At 31.1% G+C, this 18254-nt stretch overlaps 1 protein-coding gene across 1 annotated transcript; it reads left to right on the top strand.

Moving 5' to 3' along the window:
* The first annotated feature begins 754 nt into the window (after window positions 1–754).
* LOC134697006 (uncharacterized) lies at window positions 755–5988 on the top strand. The gene is made up of 3 exons (XM_063559004.1): window positions 755–985; window positions 2651–2709; window positions 5556–5988. The coding sequence occupies exons 1-3, from the start codon at window positions 919–921 to the stop codon at window positions 5685–5687; spliced, it is 258 nt and encodes an 85-aa protein (XP_063415074.1). The 5' UTR covers window positions 755–918; the 3' UTR covers window positions 5688–5988.
* Window positions 5989–18254: the final 12266 nt, after the last annotated feature.

Raw genomic sequence — 18254 nt, 5'->3', positions numbered from 1 at the left:
TAACTGATGTTAAGTTTGAGAGTGGTCATATTTTATCTTTAGAAACAATTAAAGATACATAACAACAATTATCATTCTGCAAGTATATTCACAGGCAATATATTCTTACATGAAAAGGCTATTATAAACATATTCATTTAAAAAATCGTTATATATTTATGTATTGCTACCAGGCTAATTCAATACAAAATGAAAGTCAAGTAATTTAACTACACTGTATTAAGAGGAGGCAACAGGAGAATGCCTTTACATATATCTTCTACCTAAAGTTGTACAGGTGAATTGTTGATAACATTATCCAATCAAATTGATTTTAAAAATATTTCTTTTTATTTCGACCAATCAATAATAACCCTAACGTTTTTGCTAGAATATCAAAAAGTATATTTTAGCTTAATCATCTAAGTATCGTATCGCAAAATGTCGAAAATTGTGGCTTCAAGGTTAGGCATCTTACATAAGTATTTGTCTGATTAAAGAAGGGATGACTATAAAAATAGAATTGTAGAAACATAGAAATTTCATTTCCTGAAATAGACAATGGGAAGTTGTCGAAAAGAAACTAGAAATAAAAATGATCAAATGAAACTTGTTATGTGTATAACTAAAATACAGAAATAACTGTATAAGACATTTAAACATGATCAATTAATATATTTCAATCAAAAGACATTTCTACAAAGTGTCAATTCACGTAGCATAAAATGCATTTAACGTATTGTTTTATAAATGTAAGACTGCGTGAAAAGGAAATAATTAAATGTATAATGTGTAATGACAAATGTTACATAATTAATTACATTCATAAGTAAACTAACATACGAGGAACTAAATCTGTATTATCACATAAATATAAAGTTTAGACTCGACAAGTATACACGAAATAGTGAAGTGAAAATAAAAAGACGACATACAGATATGAAGTTTTTCGGAATCATAGTCCTTGTTGCTCTGTTGATTTTGTCATCAGTTACAATACCAGCCGGTAAGTAAATAAAATAATATGTTAAAAATGCTAAGCTTCGATTTTGTGTGATTTTTTTCTCATCATTTTAGTTTATTTTGACATTTATTTACTATTACATCATTTATGTATCACGTGTATACTTGTCAGAAAAATTACCATGATTGAACATCAGTTTCACAGATGAAATGGATATTTTCTTATAGTCCTCATCACAATCAAGATTGTGAAATTGTCAAATTAGACGTATCACTGAATTGTTTGCGTAAATAAGCAATAACAGCTGGAGCAGGTTTTGTTTAGCTACCGGAGCACATAAAATCTTCCTTGGCTCTTGGAAGTCACAGCTTGAGCAGGTTTTGTTTACCTACTGGAGCACATAAAATCTTCCCTGGATCTTGGAAGTCACAGTTGGAGCAGGATTTGTTTAACTACCGGAGCACATTAATTCTTCCCTAGCTCTTGGAAGCCACAGCTGGAGCAGGTTTTGTTTACCTTCTGGATCACATCAAATATTCCCTGTCTCTTGGAAGCAACAGCTGGATCAGGTTTTGTTTACCTACTGGAGCACACAAAATCTTCCCTGGATCTTGGAAGCCACAGCTGGAGCAGGTTTTGTTTACCTCCGGAGCATACAAAATCTTCCCTGGCTCTTGGAAGCCACAGCTGGAGCAGGTTTTGTTTACCTACCGGAGCACACAAAATCTTCTCTGTCTCTTGGAAGCCATAGTTGGAGCAGGTTCTTTTTACCTACCGGAGCACATAAAATCTTCTCTGGGTCTTGGAAGCCATAGCTGGAGCAGGTTTTGTTTACCTACCGGAGCGCACAAAATCTTCTCTGGCTCTTGGAAGCCACAGCTAGTGCAGGTTTTGTTTACCTACCGGAGCACATAAAATCTTCCCTGGCTCTTGGAATCCACAGCTGGAGCAGGTTTTGTTTATCTACCGCAGCACATTAAATCTTCCCTGGCTCTTGGTCAAGTTACTATTTCTCCCATTCATCAAGTTACTAATAATATTTATCGTAAAACGATACTCTTTCTAGATTTATATTGTTATTGTAGTAATGTTTTATAGATTTTGGTTACAGTTTTATGTTGTTTTTTTTCCGATTTGCTCAATATGTTGTCAAATGTGTTATATTTTCTAGACCATCTTTTGTGTGTTCACTGTTCTTTTTTCTGTAAAAGTTTTATCTTTCCACCATCCACGTATAATTATGTAATTAATGAAATGTAAATATATTTGAAATTATTCGTTTTGTTCATTAATATAAAGTGAACAAAATAGTAACCAGCGATGTCTATACTAAAGCGCGTTCCTAGTTAATCAGTAAACAAATGCAAAACTGTAAACATATTATCCAATGTTAGTCTGAAATCAGAACATATAAAATAAAACAAGCGAAGGACATTCAATACTGCAGTAGGTTTTCATATAGTAAAGCCCCCTCCCTCCCCTCCCCCTGTAATAAATATCTCAGTTCAGACTTTCATTAAAGTAAATTTTCAGTAAATAAATGATTTTACTGTTTGGGGTAAATGGAATTGGACAAAAAAAAAGAAATCTTATTTGTTTTCTGTTTTTTTTTAACAACAAATATATTCTTTATTATTATTTTTTTCTTTAAAGCACCGACTTTGATGTTAAATATATATTCATTGATTAATTTAATGACAATTACAGCTGCTTATGGAAGATATAACCAAGGGCATACGGGGTATAGAAGACATTCGGTTGGAAGGGTGAGTGGAAAGATTTTCTTATTATCTTATTTGGTTCAGGTTTAAAGAAAATAGTGGAGTTTGTTTAAAATTGTAATGGATTGTTTGTTGTACGTCCATAACTCATATTCATTTGGAAGTATATGACTGAATACATTGACAAAATATTTAAAACTAAATAATATTATTTGATACAATCAGGTTTCATGTTTTCAAGATGAGCTCAATATATGCACTGATTAAGACTCGTGCTTTTGACAGCAGTACAACGACAAATGTGTACTGCACACTCTCTAATTGTTGCTACTATTAAGCCTCCTAAATTTCGAAAATTTGTCAACAGACTAAATTTATTCAAACAGACATCTGAAAATGAAGATGTATCAATAATTAATACATATACAATAAACAAAAACAACAGTAACCCTGAAATAACAAATTCTTGTTTTTATTAATAAAATTAACGGTACCAATTTTCTTGCACCAGATGCGCATTTCGACAATACATGTCTCTTCAGTGAGGCTCGTGGCCAAAATATTTGAAATCCAAAGCTTATATAAAAGATAAAGAGCTATAGTCCAAAAGGTCCAAAAATTATTATTAACGTATCAATAAAATCCAAATATTTTTGTTATAAAGTGCTGAAAGACTGGTTAACAAATAGAGTACATGACAAGTCGGCTTTGTTATGATTCTTTTGACCTCAATGTAAACAAATAGTCATATCATCATATATTGAATTTATGCTCATTTTGCTTTAATATACATGTAAGTAAATTTGGAATTTGATATCATATTAAGACCGGAAAATGATGTTTGTATTTAGACACACAAGCCTATTACAGAATCATATTTTTTTTAATTTTTTTTTTTATCTTTATTCAATTCTTTAACATATATATACAACAGATATATTACATATTACACAAAAATATCACAAAGCAATGTTTTAAGTATAATCACATATATAATCAGCACAATAATTAGAAATTAAATGTTATGACACCTTCGGTTTCTTGTACCAGAATATTATTCTTTAAAAAGTGTTTCTCAAAAACATTTCTCATACATTTTGCATCACACAAATATCCATACAGGTAAGTTATATAATGTTTTACAGTGTATTTTAAAAAATAGTCTTATAAGATCAACATTAATGTTTAAATTTTTAAGCAAATTCCTTCTTCTCAAGATACAATATCTCGCTACAGATAATATGAAATTGACAAAGTGTCAAAATACATTAGTTTATTGCTTATGGTGGCATGGGTGTCTTCCTTCATCTTTGACTGTAAAAACAGTGAACCAAAGGTCCATATTTTCTATCAAGTTAGCAAAATTTGATGCAGGAATGCAGATTTTAATATGAATTTTCATTTAAAGAACCAATTTATAAGAATACAACTTATAAATATTAATATTTTTGCAAAATTTGATTATTTTTGCTTGTTTTTTGTTATTTTTAAATTGCCACTTTAAGTGGAGGTAACTCTAAAATAGTGCATTTTCTGAAGGATTTTACATGGCATTTTCCTATTTTGTATTTTAGCCGGAAAAACTCACGGTGACCCTATCTTTTCTTTTGAAATTCTCCAAGCATTGTCTGAAAGCTATCTTTTCCTTAAGTATTTAACAATTTTATCATTTTGTTTAGTTTCTAACCACAAAATGGTGTTTTTTTCCTGTATAATCCTTACAAAATGTGTCATTTTGTCGCGTCCTGTAGCTTGAGAAAATGCGCGGTGACCTATTATTTTTATTATATATTTCAACATATATTAATAGAAACTACGTTTTGGCAAAGTATGAAAAAATTCTAATATTTTTATTTTAGACTCCCATACCACCTTAACATATAAGTTTTGGGGGAAAAAAGTTGGTGAAATATGAAAAAACTACAAACCAAACATTTCGTTTTTTTGTTGAATCGACAAAGTTAACACGAACTCATCCAGTGTTAATTTTCAAAAATGCAAATATATATGGCTTCAGATACGTTTAATATGATAAATATGTTTTAAATTAATAAATTGGCTAAATATTTAAGATCAGATCTTACAAAAAAATATATAAATATATGTTTTTTTGAACGAGTCATTTATAAAGAAAAAGACAGACAAATGAACAACAATTTTTCAATGTTTCGTTTTAGAGATGTCATACATGTCTTTATAGACAATTAAAGTGACATTAGTACACAATTTACCGTTCTGACATAATCTACGCAGTAAATATTTTTAAAAGTTTAACAAAGATAGATAAGCATAAACAAAATTAATTCGTTATGTTAAGCTTAAAGAGCAATAACTATAAATACAAAATATACTAGTAGTCAAACTATTGGAAGTATGAAACAATTGAAGTGTCCTTATATAAAAGAGGGGCGTAAATACCAGAGGGAGTTAGACTCATAGATCGAAAATAAATTGGCAACGCCATGGCTAAAATAGACAAACAGTACACAAAGCACTTAAAAAAACTATTGACTATATAAATTCGTGTCCTGAGCAAAGGTTTCTGAACAGTATCTTAATCCAATCTAAAGTACTGACTTTCCGTAAAAATCACTAGTATTAGAAACAATCAAAAGTTTAAGCGTCGAAAATGGGCAACATAATTGCTTCCTGATTATCATGATTAAAACCTTAATGTTTTTACATAAAATACCAGTTACATAGCGAATTCATGTTTTAAATAACACAAATCTCATTCCGACTCATACATTGAATTTATCGCAAAATACGTATACATGAAATATGTAACCAATATGTAAACCATTAACAAATCTACTTGCACACTACAATACGATTACTCAATAGGTTTTACAAATTGGACGATTTCTCAAACAGTCTTTATTTTTTTGTAGCCTAGTGGTGGTTTCGGTGGCGGTGTAGGTGGTGGAAGAGGTGGTGGTGGTGGCGGTGGTGGAGGTGGTGGTGGTGGTTATGGTGGTGGTGACTATTATGGTTATCGTGGGAGACATGGTGGAAATTACTGATAGCGAGGACGATACTTTGAAAAAAACTATAGTTTCTGAATATTTTAAATATTTTTAAGTTTTGTTATAAAATATATCTTTAAAACTGATGTGTACATTTAACACATTTGACATGTTTAATACAATTCCGAAATACTGATTTGAGCTACCGACGGAATAGATGACCATAGTTATACATGTGTGAGTTTAATGGAATTTATGGTTGAAATATAATGTGGCAAATAAAAAGCTTGTCATCATAAAAAGTTTTAAATATTTTTTATATCATTCTGACAATATAAAAAAAATGTCTACTTTTTTACTTATTACTTTATGTTTTGTTTAAAGTTATTTGTGAAGTGTCTTCTTTAAACAATACACAGATAAAGACAGCAGTTGTTTATCACTGTCTGATATACCGTGCAACACCAATCAAATCAGGATAACAAGCTTAAACGAGGGAAACACATCAATAATAAGAGGGAAACAACAGAACAACAGAAACATTGAAATACAAAATATTTTTTTACATAAATAAGGCCGTTAGTTTTCTCGTTTGAATTGTTTTACATTGTCTTATAGGGGTCTTTTATAGCTGACCACGCGATATGGGTTTCGCTGTTTGTTGAAGGCCGTACGGTGACCTTTAGTTGTTAATGTCTGTGTCATTTTGGTCTCTTATGGATAGTTGTCTCATTGGCAATCAAACCACATCTTCTTTGTCATATAACCAATTACCAATATTAATGTACACTATGACATGATGTGAAATGTAAAATTTTATTGCAATTATTGGAAAGAACACAACTATGGAAAACAGCAGTACAATCATTAATATACAACAAAATACTATTCTATATCATAACTGACGTACTTATCTAACTGGTAAGGAAACACCCATTCTGCAACTCTTTTTCAAAACATCTCAAACGACATGTACATACAGCTAGGACATAAGTAATAAGCGGAAAAACAATGATATGCAGTATTAAAAATATGTGCTACAGACTATTGAAATGCAAACAAACACAACGAATGCAGCTATGCCCCACTACTTGCCGAGTTGTTTCTTTACTATTATGAGGCTAACTCCATACAGGAATTTCTTAAGAAGAAAGACAAGAAGTAAGCAATATCCTTAAACTCTACTTTCCGCTATAAAGATGATGTTTTTTCACTAAATAATTCAAAATTTGGTAACTATGTTTAAAGCATCTATCCCAACGAATTAGAGATAAAGGATACTACAGATACAGTTAAGTCGGCCTCATACCTTGACTTACATGTAGAAATTGACAATGAGGATCGGTTGAAAACAAAACTTTACGAAAAAAGAGATGATTTCAGTTTTCCAATTGTGAACTCTCCATTTCTAAGTAGCAACATTCCAGCAGCACCTGCATACGGGGTACAGTATATATTTCCCAATAGATACGATATTCCCGTGCTTGCATTTCCTATCATGATTTTCATGATAAAGGGTTGCTGCTCACAAGGATGCTATTAATTCTAGAGTTCCAAATGGTGAAGCTGAATTCATCCCCATCGTAAATTTAACGGACGCCATCACGAGTTGGTTGACCGTTATGGAATAACCGTTTCACAAATGATATCAGATATGTTCCTAACTTCGTACCTATAATCCCCTTCCCTTTCATGAATGTGACCTACCGAAGTAGACTATTTACCGGATTTGTTATCACATAAGCAACACGACGGGTGCTTCATTTGGAGCAGGATCTGCTTACCCTTCCGGAGCACCTGAGATAAATCCTAGTTTTTGGTGGGATATGTATTGTTTATTCTTTAGTTTTCTATGTTGTGTCATGTGTACTATTGTTTGTCTGTTTGTCTTTTTCATTTTAAGCCATGGCGTTGTCAGTTTATTTAAGATTTATGAGTTTGACTGTCCCTTTGGTATCTTCCGTCCCTCTTTTGGTATTGCTTCATATTTCTTTTTTTTTTTATAAATTTACAGTTTGCAAAAGTATGAAACCACAAAGGGATTTATTAGATTATCGTAGCCTTTTTTGACACATCTTTTTGAAATGTTGGGACGTCAATATTCTTCAACTGTATATTTGACACAATAAAATATACTTATCATGGTTTCTAGTTACATTATAAGCTCAACAGATGTCACATGTAGATCAAGATCTGTTTACCTATCCGGAGCACCTACGACCATCCAAGGTTTTTCGTGCTGCTCTGTGTTTAGTTTTCTATGTTACGTTTTGTGCACTCTTATTTGTCTTTTAATTGTGTTCTCCGATGGCGTTGTCACTTTTGTGCTTTGTCTTACTTTGAGCGCCCCATTTGAATATTTTGTCCTATGTCATCTTAAGCGAAGATGAATATTAAAACAGTAGTAAACATGTTAAGTAAATTATGATTCAAGAAAAACGCAAATTTTGAGGGAATCGCATGAACTCTTATGAAAACCAAACTAAGTGCGTAAATAGAATAGTCTTCTCATTGATAAATAGGTGACTACTGATATAAACATGTAGGTTCTAAATATCGTGATCTTGATCGCGTCCACTTTTTATCATTAATGACCTACCAAATAAGACTCATCGTCAATTATGTATTTATATGAATATTACGGTGGATGACACTACACAGCTACCTTTGCATAAGTACATGTACTATATCTGTACCAAAAATCTGTAGTAATGGAAATCTACTTCTAATATTCAGTACTATTTTGGTACTCTAAAGTTATTGTAATATTTAGATACTTGCATTTTACAGTACTTGAATTGTACTTGAAAATTTAAGTACTACATCTTTTTGGTTTCAACGTTACATTTTCACCATTTTGATAGTATGTCTATTTCAAATCTCTCAAAATTATGATTTTTAAACATGGAATATTGTGATCGCTTTAGGTATTATTTCTGTACCAAAATTTTATATACAAATCAAGTACTGTAAAATAAAGGTACGTAAATAGTACAATAATTTTAAAGTAAAGAAATAGTACTTAATATCAAACGTAAATTTTCAGTACTACAGATTTTAAGTGCAAAAATAGTACCTAGTATGCAAAATCGGCTGTGGAGTGGAACAAGATCTGATATCCTTCCAGAGCAAATGAGATGACTCCTAGTTTGATTCGTGTTTCTCTGATGTATTATGATTACTGACGATTGTCGTTTTTGTTGATTTTCACTTTAATTGGCTTGGCATGTTTGTTTCGATTTCGGCAACAGTTTGAATATCAATTTTAAAATTTCGACTCTCTTAAGTATGTACACATTACGTTGAAATAACTCTTTTATTACAAATTAAAGTTATATGTTTTTGAGCCTTTGATTTATAAGAGGCTTTCAGTTTTTAATCTGCCTTTGGGTTAGTAGTATTTTTTGTTATTTTACTTTTTAAAGCTCATAAAATTGAAAATGAAAATGGGAAATGTGTAAAAGATACAACAACCCGACCAAAGCGTAGAAAACAGCCGAAGGCCACAATAGGGCTATCAAAACAGATAGAAAACCCCGCACCTGGGGGCGTGCTTCAGCTTTCCCCTAAACAAAAATGTGTAGTACAATGGTTTTATTTTATAAATTGTTATTTGGATGGAGAGTTGTATCATTGGCACTCACACCACATCTTCCTTTTACTAGTTCAGTAATGATAGACATCATACTTATCTCCGAAATGTATAAATGAACTAAAATTTAAAATCATAAAAGACGATCAAAGGCTAGAGACTCCTAACATGGGACAGGCCCAATGCAGAAGGGGTTGAACATCTTTTTCTCCTATTTCTCCAGACAATATAGAAAAAACAAACTCACAGCAATACGCTGTTAAAAAGAAGCCAAGTCTGATGTCAGAATAGGTAACAAAAGAAACTTAGCAAAATGGCAATGATACATTAATGAATAAAGTTACTGACATGCCCACTCCAGACCTCAATTAAAGTGATTGAAAGATAATGAGTTCATCAAATAAATATGTAACACAAACCCTTCCGTTAGGGGTTTAGTATCATATCATCATACAATATATGAGAAGAACATAACTCGTATCATGCCAAACACTGGTTTAAGAACACATGTGTTTATTTCCAGTGCAATGATGCGGCCTATATTTGAATCAATATCAAAGCCAAAATATACCACTTTTAATGAAAGGAAGGCGAAAGATACAATTTCCCTTCATAATAAGTCTGTTTAAAAGGGTTTGTTCGCTTTTTAGGTGAATGCCGACACTATGTGTTTTGTAAAAATAATTTTAAACAGTAACATTATTATTAAACATCGATTTCCACATTAGAAAACACATTATCTAGAAGATAAGAAAAATGTGTGATATAAGAACTGCAGTAATAAATAGGAAAACATAATTCATCATTTTATTTATTGTAAATGCTCAGAAATGATTACTGTGTTTAATTTATCATCCCCTATATCTGTAACTTCCACCACTCTTAGGATAACCGTGATACATTTTGTATTTACTACCATGAACACTGTGCTGTAAAAATAAATAAAACCTATTTGAAGAAATCTGAGTTGTAGTCAATGTTTTGTTGATGCTTTTATGTTGCGTATGATAATATTTAGCGAGAGAATTCGACAATGATCATAAAACCACTGAACTTGTCAAAACAAGATTCTTGTCTGTATTCAAAGAAATAGTTTTTTTTTAATATATGTGCATAGTTTTAAAATAAAAAAAAACTTTAGAATGTCGAACTTTCAATATTTTTTTTATTTAAATACGCACAAAAAAGATACGTTTGCCTTGCCTTCACATACACGAGAGATTGCTGTTGTTCCAGTAGAATTTAAATGAATATTTTTGGGTCAAAATAAATGTTCCAAAAATATAATTTACCCCTTATACTTATACTGATATGACTGGTCATTTTTAATCAATCTGATCGGATGTAGTTTTTCCATCTTAACATGTAAATCTAATACATGTTTAGCGGGATATGTTATATATGTTTATGTTTATATGGACAGAAATGCCAACTCGAAAACTACTACATAAAATCATTTCAGAAAGGGTCAAAATGTCTTTGTAGTTGATAAACACTTATTGATAGGATTTGATGTTTTGGTCTCTCTCCCAAAGAAATATATAAGTTATTTACATGTACTAATTTATTTACCATATCAAGATAATAAAGAAAATGATATTTTTCTTATTGTGGCATGATCTATAAAGTTTCATATCTGTATTATATATTTTTGTAAATTTGTTCTCAAATTTCTCCTATTTCAAAAAATAAACAGGCTGCCTACTGCGCACTCGCATGACTATATTGTGTATGTTCAGCAGTCTCATTCAGGGGTACTATGCAATTATTAACAGATGAAATAATCGATCTCGATGAAAATAATTTTATATCAATACATAAACAGGAAGTCGAAATATTTTATGAATATTCTAAAAATCAAAACGTCCAGGATAACAAACGTATATGCTTTTTATTGTTATCTATATACTAAAATAACGAGGTCCAATTTGTCAGCCGTCATCACTTTAAAACGATGAATCAAAGAATTCAACTTTATATATAACTAACATAGTACAATGGTGTTGATTAAAAATCACACAACTACAGGCCCCTTTGTTTCCCACTTAATTAATTTTGCCAATAAGTAAGAAGTTCCGGATCGAATCCGACACCGATACCAATAGTATATTCACCTGTTTACTATTACCTTATCTGTACGTTCCGCATCTGACAGACGCACCACCAAACGGTGTATTTAGAATTTTGATGTATACTGTTAAGTAAAAAATACTCCATTCCAGGCCCTTTTATTTTCCAAATTATTAATATTTCCAATAATTGATAGGTTCCAGGTCGACGGGTTCAAACAGAAAGATTTTGAAATCAAAGAAAACTGTGCCTCTTACAAATACGTTATTACATGACTAAATATTGGCTAAACATGTATTACAAGTCAATGTTTGCTTAAAAATGTTAAATACCCAAAGCAAATGAAACCCTGAACTATCCAATGTACAAGAATTAACATATAACATGGTTATACAATTGATGAAAACATAATTTACTGCTTATTGCGTGTTGTAAAATTAATCTAATTATTAGGTCTTTCCACTTTTCTGTGGAAAGACCTATTGTTTTTCTTCTGATTATTTTTTTTTTTTTTTTTTTTTTTTTCTTCCGCCTAATTTTCTTCTTGCGATAAACATTTGTTTTGCAATATGTCGCTTAGATATTTGGTATATGATATCGAACAGTTTATGCGCTTTTGAAATTTACCCTGCGTAAACAAATACTTTTCTTTGTAGGAGTTATCTCCCCAAACACTGTTTTCCTTGTTAGCGCATCTCCTTCGCAACCGTAAAATATTATGACAAATTTATTTTACAAAATTGCTCGCTATATCCTTCGCATGATTTGTCCTATTTTGACCGAAGTGATATGAACGCTCCATATGAGAGTTATTTCCCCTTATGCATTTGATATAAGTGATATGCATTTCTATCTTGAAAACCATAAGTGCTAGAGACCACGGATCTTTTGATTTGAGGTGCTGGGTCCAAAAAAATAAAAATTAGGTCAAGGTCAAAGGTCAAGGTCATATTCTAATTTTTGAATTTGGCTTATTTCCACTAATTTCCAGAAACCGTATAAGATATCGACATATTATTTTTTCTAAATTGTAATTTGCGACATGTCGTAACACATGAATTTTGATTGCAAGAGTACGTTAAACGTAAAAGTGAGTTTTCTCCCCTCTTGTATTTAAAAATACGCGTTTGGTGATATAACTGATTAACCAAATATTATTAAGACCTATGGTCTTTTGATTTGAGGTCCTTGGTTTATGACCTTGAAATTGATCTCAAGGTCATAGATTAATTTGACGTTCTAGTTTTTGACCTTTGCTTTCAGCTCATATGTATACATGATATAGCCATGAGACTTTTGGCAAAAGGTATCAAACCATTTAACCTTGAAAAAAACAACCGGAAGTGACCTTGTGTAAACCGGAAGTAGCTATTTTTTGTACTTTATTAATAAAAAAGTATATAGAACCAGATCATTTTGGAATCAGTGTCAATTAATTACTCAAATATTATCGGAAGTAACATTTTTCAAACCGGAAGTAACAAATTATCTCCCTTATTTAAAAAAATATTGTATATAAACCATATATTTCTGGAATCAGCGTACAATAACCTATCAGTTGACGATTGAAATGACATTTTAAACTTAATTTTACAACTTTTATATTAAAATACATTGTTTTCAATGGAAAGACCTTCAATTGTTCTCTGAACAATTGGTTTTTAATTTATATTAGAAATTGTTCAACCACTTCAAAACCTGTTTAATTTCAGAATAAATTTTATTTATTTATTGTATGTATATAAAAAAAAATCAATTTACTCTGAATACCAGCACACCAATGTAATCTTCAAATTTGCTTTCGGGATATCGTATAAACACCACAGGCAATGTGTCCAGCGCGATAGACTACAAACATGCAGCGACTTTTGTCGGATTTGTTTGTGATTGATATGATTCATTATAATGTTCTTAATCACACTACCTTTATTGTATGAAGTGTAAATGGCAAGCACAAAAAAAAACTAATTTACTACAATTTATAAAAAAATAAAATTAAAAGGAATGCAAAAGAGACATTATAATCTACATTGTATATGATATTCTAAAACAGTAATGGCGATGGATATTAATTGTTGTTCTAATTATGAACATGTTTTATATAGATTAGGCCGTTGGTTTTCCTGTTTGAATGGTTTTACACTAGTAATTTTGGGGCCCTTTATAGCTTGTTGTTCGGTGTGAGCCAAGGCTCCGTGTTGAAGGCCATACTTTAACCTATAATGGTTTACTTTTTAAATTGTTATTTGGATGGAGAGTTGTCTCATTGGCACTCACACCACATCGTCCTATATCTATGTTAATGACACTTTACAGAATTTTATTCATTTTAATCGCATATCATATTATTCTATATACAAATAACTCGATATGTAACCAAAGTAGGCAGTGAACACCATAGTACACCAGAATCATATTATAGTTGGCGTCTTTAGTATAATTTCAATCAATTTGTTGTGTTAATTCACTTTATAATTCTAGGATTCTTTTTTTGAAATGCTAAAATTACATTTGCCTTCACATGCGAAAAATCAGTTACATCTCAGCGTCGTCTATAATAGACAAGTGGTGACCTTAATATCAATTTTAAGGGTCAAATTCATACTATGACTGTTTTACTATCAGATTGTTGAGTTACACAAATATTAAGGAATTTTTGTTTGCACCTTTTTACATTATTTTAATCTGCAGTAGTAAAACCTCTCAAGAGGGATACATATGTGTATGTGACACACTGGACTAATAGACTAATTTAAGTTATTTATCTTCAAAATGTTTGAAGTCAACAACCCTTCTCTAACCATGAACAGTAATGTTACAGTACAACAGAAGAATACAAATGAAAATGGCAATCCACCAGGATGTCAGAAGTGCAAACAATATAATAATATATAACTTATATTCTCATTTAGTTTGAAGAGCTGCTTGTACATTAAGGACACCTACGCATTACCAAATGCGACTTCAATTTACAGTTACAAGCATGTGCTGCAGCTTCTAAATATTGTCAACTTAAACTCATAAAAAGGTTATAAATATATTGCTAATCAAGCATGTTAATGAAAGTGATTCTTAAAAGATATATTTAAACGACTTCATCAATTATATCAGGAAAGAGCAGAAATCAGTCTTCAACATTGAATGTCATACATGGTTGATATCAATTATCAAGAACAAACAACGTATGGGAGTAATATCCGTTGCTTTCAAAACTTAAGCAGGATCTAAGCAATAATTGTTATTGCTAATCAACATACAAATCTGATATCATCATCATGAGATTTTTAAGGTGGTACCCAACACCTGCAATAATGTTAATTGGGCTCGTTTAATTTTCATGAAATTTTGACAAAGTATTTACTTAGACCTTTTTACAAAAAAAATCAAAATTTCCAAAAACAAGAACCAACCATATTATCAGAAAAATTATGCTGGTTATTATGACGCAATATTAGGGTCATAAACATCGAATTTAGCATATGCTTAAATGATTTTAGCATATGCTTAAATGATTTTAGCATATGCTAAATTATATTAAAGCTTATGCTAAATTATATTATAGCTTATGCTAAAATCATTTAAACATATGCTAAATTCGATGTTTATGACCCTAATTCCGCGTCATAGGTTATATAGCAGTTTAGCAAACACTAATTTTGATCTTTGAGAAGCTTAACATTCCCTTAACAGCTTGTTGTCATTAAAACATTTAGCTGATTTTACAGAGTTATCTCCCTGTAGTGTTAGGTACCATCTTAAAACGAAAACAATGATTGGATTTTTTGAAATTTCATAATCAACTTTAAATTACATAAAAAATTATAAAAACATATTCTGAAATGGGAAGTCCACAAAAACGACAAACAAACTCCATCAGTCATCGGAACAAAAACACTACTGTAAATCAAACCTTAATGACAACTATGACATAATAAGGATAGGACTTAAATTTATAATTAAGATCGTGTCCCCCGCTCGACTTTAACATTTTCTATAATGTTAAAAACAAATTTTAGTCGTTCAAGGTTGGTAAACATATTTATATTTACATAATTATGTAAAATGTGTCATTCTAATATAACGTGCTTCTTTCGCTTTGTAAACAACACCGTGTGAAAATTCTCGATGTATCTATACTTAGCGCAGACTCAGATATATTCAAAATAATGTATGTTACAATATACCTTCCAAGTAAATCCACATGTATTTGAACTTATTTGCAAACGCATTGCCGATTTTATTGTATTAAAAAGTGAAATAAAACAAAGGACAAAAGAATTTTTATTCTTATTCGGATGCATAATTAAAAGACATAATATACTACAGCTAGTCGTGTTCATTTCCTCAGTATAGTAACACAGCTTTCTTTTTTGCAATGTCAATTTCATCATGGCACGCTTTCTTTTTAAAAAATCAGGGGTTCATTAAGGGATGAAAATTATCTTGATATTTATGTTACGATTTTAAATGCTATCAATATACTTATTTAAGTTGCAGTATAAAAACAATATATTTTTTTTTGTAACCATCGAAGTTCGTATACTAATGTATTAAAATGGAATTCTGAGGTAGGTGTTGTTTTATTTTCTATTCTTTTGCATTATTCGCATATTAACTGATTTCAGCGAGTCCATGACATCTCAATTTTGGTTTTGAAGGTAGCTTCCGAGAAAAAATGTAAATTAAAAGTCGCAAATATTTGGTGTTATAATTAAACATATTTTTTTCTAGCGGTAATTTACGACATCATCAATGCAAGCTAAATATTTATGTGACTATTTGAGCTCTATCTAACCAGGAGTAAAAAAGAACAGCTACACACACGGCATACCCATCCTCGCTTCAGTATTGGTATGAACGTACTTTCCCTATTAGAATCGAAATAATTCATGGAAGCCATAGATTTTTTCTAAATTTTTACATTGCCTGGGCCGTGATATTCGAATAACACGGCCCAGGCTATGTGTAAAGTTAAAACAAATCTATGGCTTCCATGAATTATTTCTTGATTTCACAACTAATTCGTCATGTTTCATATTATCTGACATTGAAGAAAAGAGAGTAAAGATATGTAATCATGGTAATGTTGTGTGTATGTAAAATAATCTCCTGTCGTTTCCTTAATGCACCAGCACGTGCAGCTGGTTATATCAAACTTCTACCTTGAAAAAAAAGCTGTTACTGTTTCATTTAAACATAACATCAAGCATTTTAGACGAACATGAAGTTAAAAATAAACATATTATTATGTTTTTCTTTTGATGTTGATTTCAGTTAATATGATGGTTGGTAAGTTCGCGAAGTGAACATACTATTTCTTTAATTTATTTAACTAGTATTAATTACTAATTTCTGTTTATGTAGTTAATCAAAATGTAATATATTGATGATTTTTTCAAAATAAAAAGCGAGAGAGAGAGTCTTACAAAAATACTGCCTTGCAAGCATACCATAAAAGCACCCCAAATTGACAAATATAAATAGAATTAGAAAATTAAAGGCCTTATTTGTGTTGAAGGCAGTAAAGGAAAACACAAAGAATTTAAAAACTCGTCAGAGGGATAATAACAATCCAAAGACAACTTGTGGGAACAATATTAGTTGGTAAATAACTTAAATGTACAAATGTCAGTTTCAGATAAAAAAAAACCATATTCTTTCAGTTGTTTTTAAATTTCCTTTCTGTTTTGAGTTATGCAAATTCGATAAAGTGATGCAGTTGTAATAACTAGTGAGAGTGTTTGTGTGAGGCGAGGTTCTCGTTGTGTAGGGCGAGTTTATCTTGGCCCAAGTTGTCAAAAGTTCAAGACAAAGTATTTTTTTAAACCATTTCCGCCTGTTTACAATTGAACGTATACGATAAGGGACAAGCTACGGAACTTTAGGGTAAATAAATCAAACTACCCACTTTTTAAAGCAATTACTATATGCAGTTCATGACTGCATGTACCGATTATAAGTTGGTCTGCATGATGATACCGAAAAATATCATCTGCAAGTCACAATATTGTATAGAGCAGCTGATACTTTGCAGTTTCAATATGCAGATAACCTTATAATCGATTCATTGGGCTGCATCAGTGTCTTTTGATAGTGTAGTCTTTTTCGCACCAGCAAACTGGAAGATTTCCTGGTAAGTTTGCGTCAAACTTATCAACTCAGCGTTAGTTCAAATATTATGACGTCGCTGATATGTCCGGGTGACAGTTATTAAAAATAGGTCAAAGTAATAGACGTCACAAAGCCGTTATATGGAATTTTATTTTCAGCTGAGCAGAGTAACATATCGACAATGGGACGACCGATAAATTAAGCTTTATATTAAAACTTCGCTGGATTTTGGTATGATGACGATTAGCATGATTCTGACCTACTTTTATATAAAATGTACTTGCACCAGTTAATTGGTAAGTACATGTAAGTAATAACAGATATTTCATATTGTTTCAGCATATTTTAAAAACAGTTTGTTCAAAGTATCTAAAACCAAAATCGAGGGAAAACTTATAATATGTATTGTAAAAGTATTTGCATATAACATGCTTGTAAATGTGGGGACGATATCTTATAATATAACTCTGATAAAATACACAACAGCTTTGTAGTTTGACGTTTACTAGTTACTAACCAAATATAAGGAGACGTCGCCGTGTGACGTCGCCCTTAGATACAATGTGACTTCCGATACGTTGCCGGTCCCGCGGTCTCCTCGACATTCTCGGGGCCTCAAAAACATTACTTTACGTAGAAAAGAAAATTGAAATACAATATATGAATTACATTGAATGAAGATTAAAGTCTCTCAAATGAAAAAAATGAATCACAGTTCTTTCACAGTTGAACTAACGTAGTTCATAAAACAAAATCGCATTACAGTCCGTTATAATTCCGTAACACATTTCTAAACAAATATGCTCGCTCATACTTTACTCCAAAAGTCCATAAAATATGTAATGTTCTAT

The sequence above is a fragment of the Mytilus trossulus genome, chromosome 14, assembly GCF_036588685.1.
Source record: "Mytilus trossulus isolate FHL-02 chromosome 14, PNRI_Mtr1.1.1.hap1, whole genome shotgun sequence".
NCBI classification, from domain to species: domain Eukaryota; kingdom Metazoa; phylum Mollusca; class Bivalvia; order Mytilida; family Mytilidae; genus Mytilus; species Mytilus trossulus.
This window is presented reverse-complemented; position numbering and strand designations above follow the sequence as displayed.

Excerpts from the sequence above, each read along its gene's own strand:
- LOC134697006 (XM_063559004.1), top strand. The coding sequence starts at position 919 with ATGAAGTTTTTCGGAATCATAGTCCTTGTTGCTCTGTTGATTTTGTCA. Across the intron at positions 986-2,650 it reads ATCAGTTACAATACCAGCCG|CTGCTTATGGAAGATATAAC; the intron begins GTAAGTAAATAA and ends TGACAATTACAG. Across the intron at positions 2,710-5,555 it reads GAAGACATTCGGTTGGAAGG|CCTAGTGGTGGTTTCGGTGG; the intron begins GTGAGTGGAAAG and ends ATTTTTTTGTAG.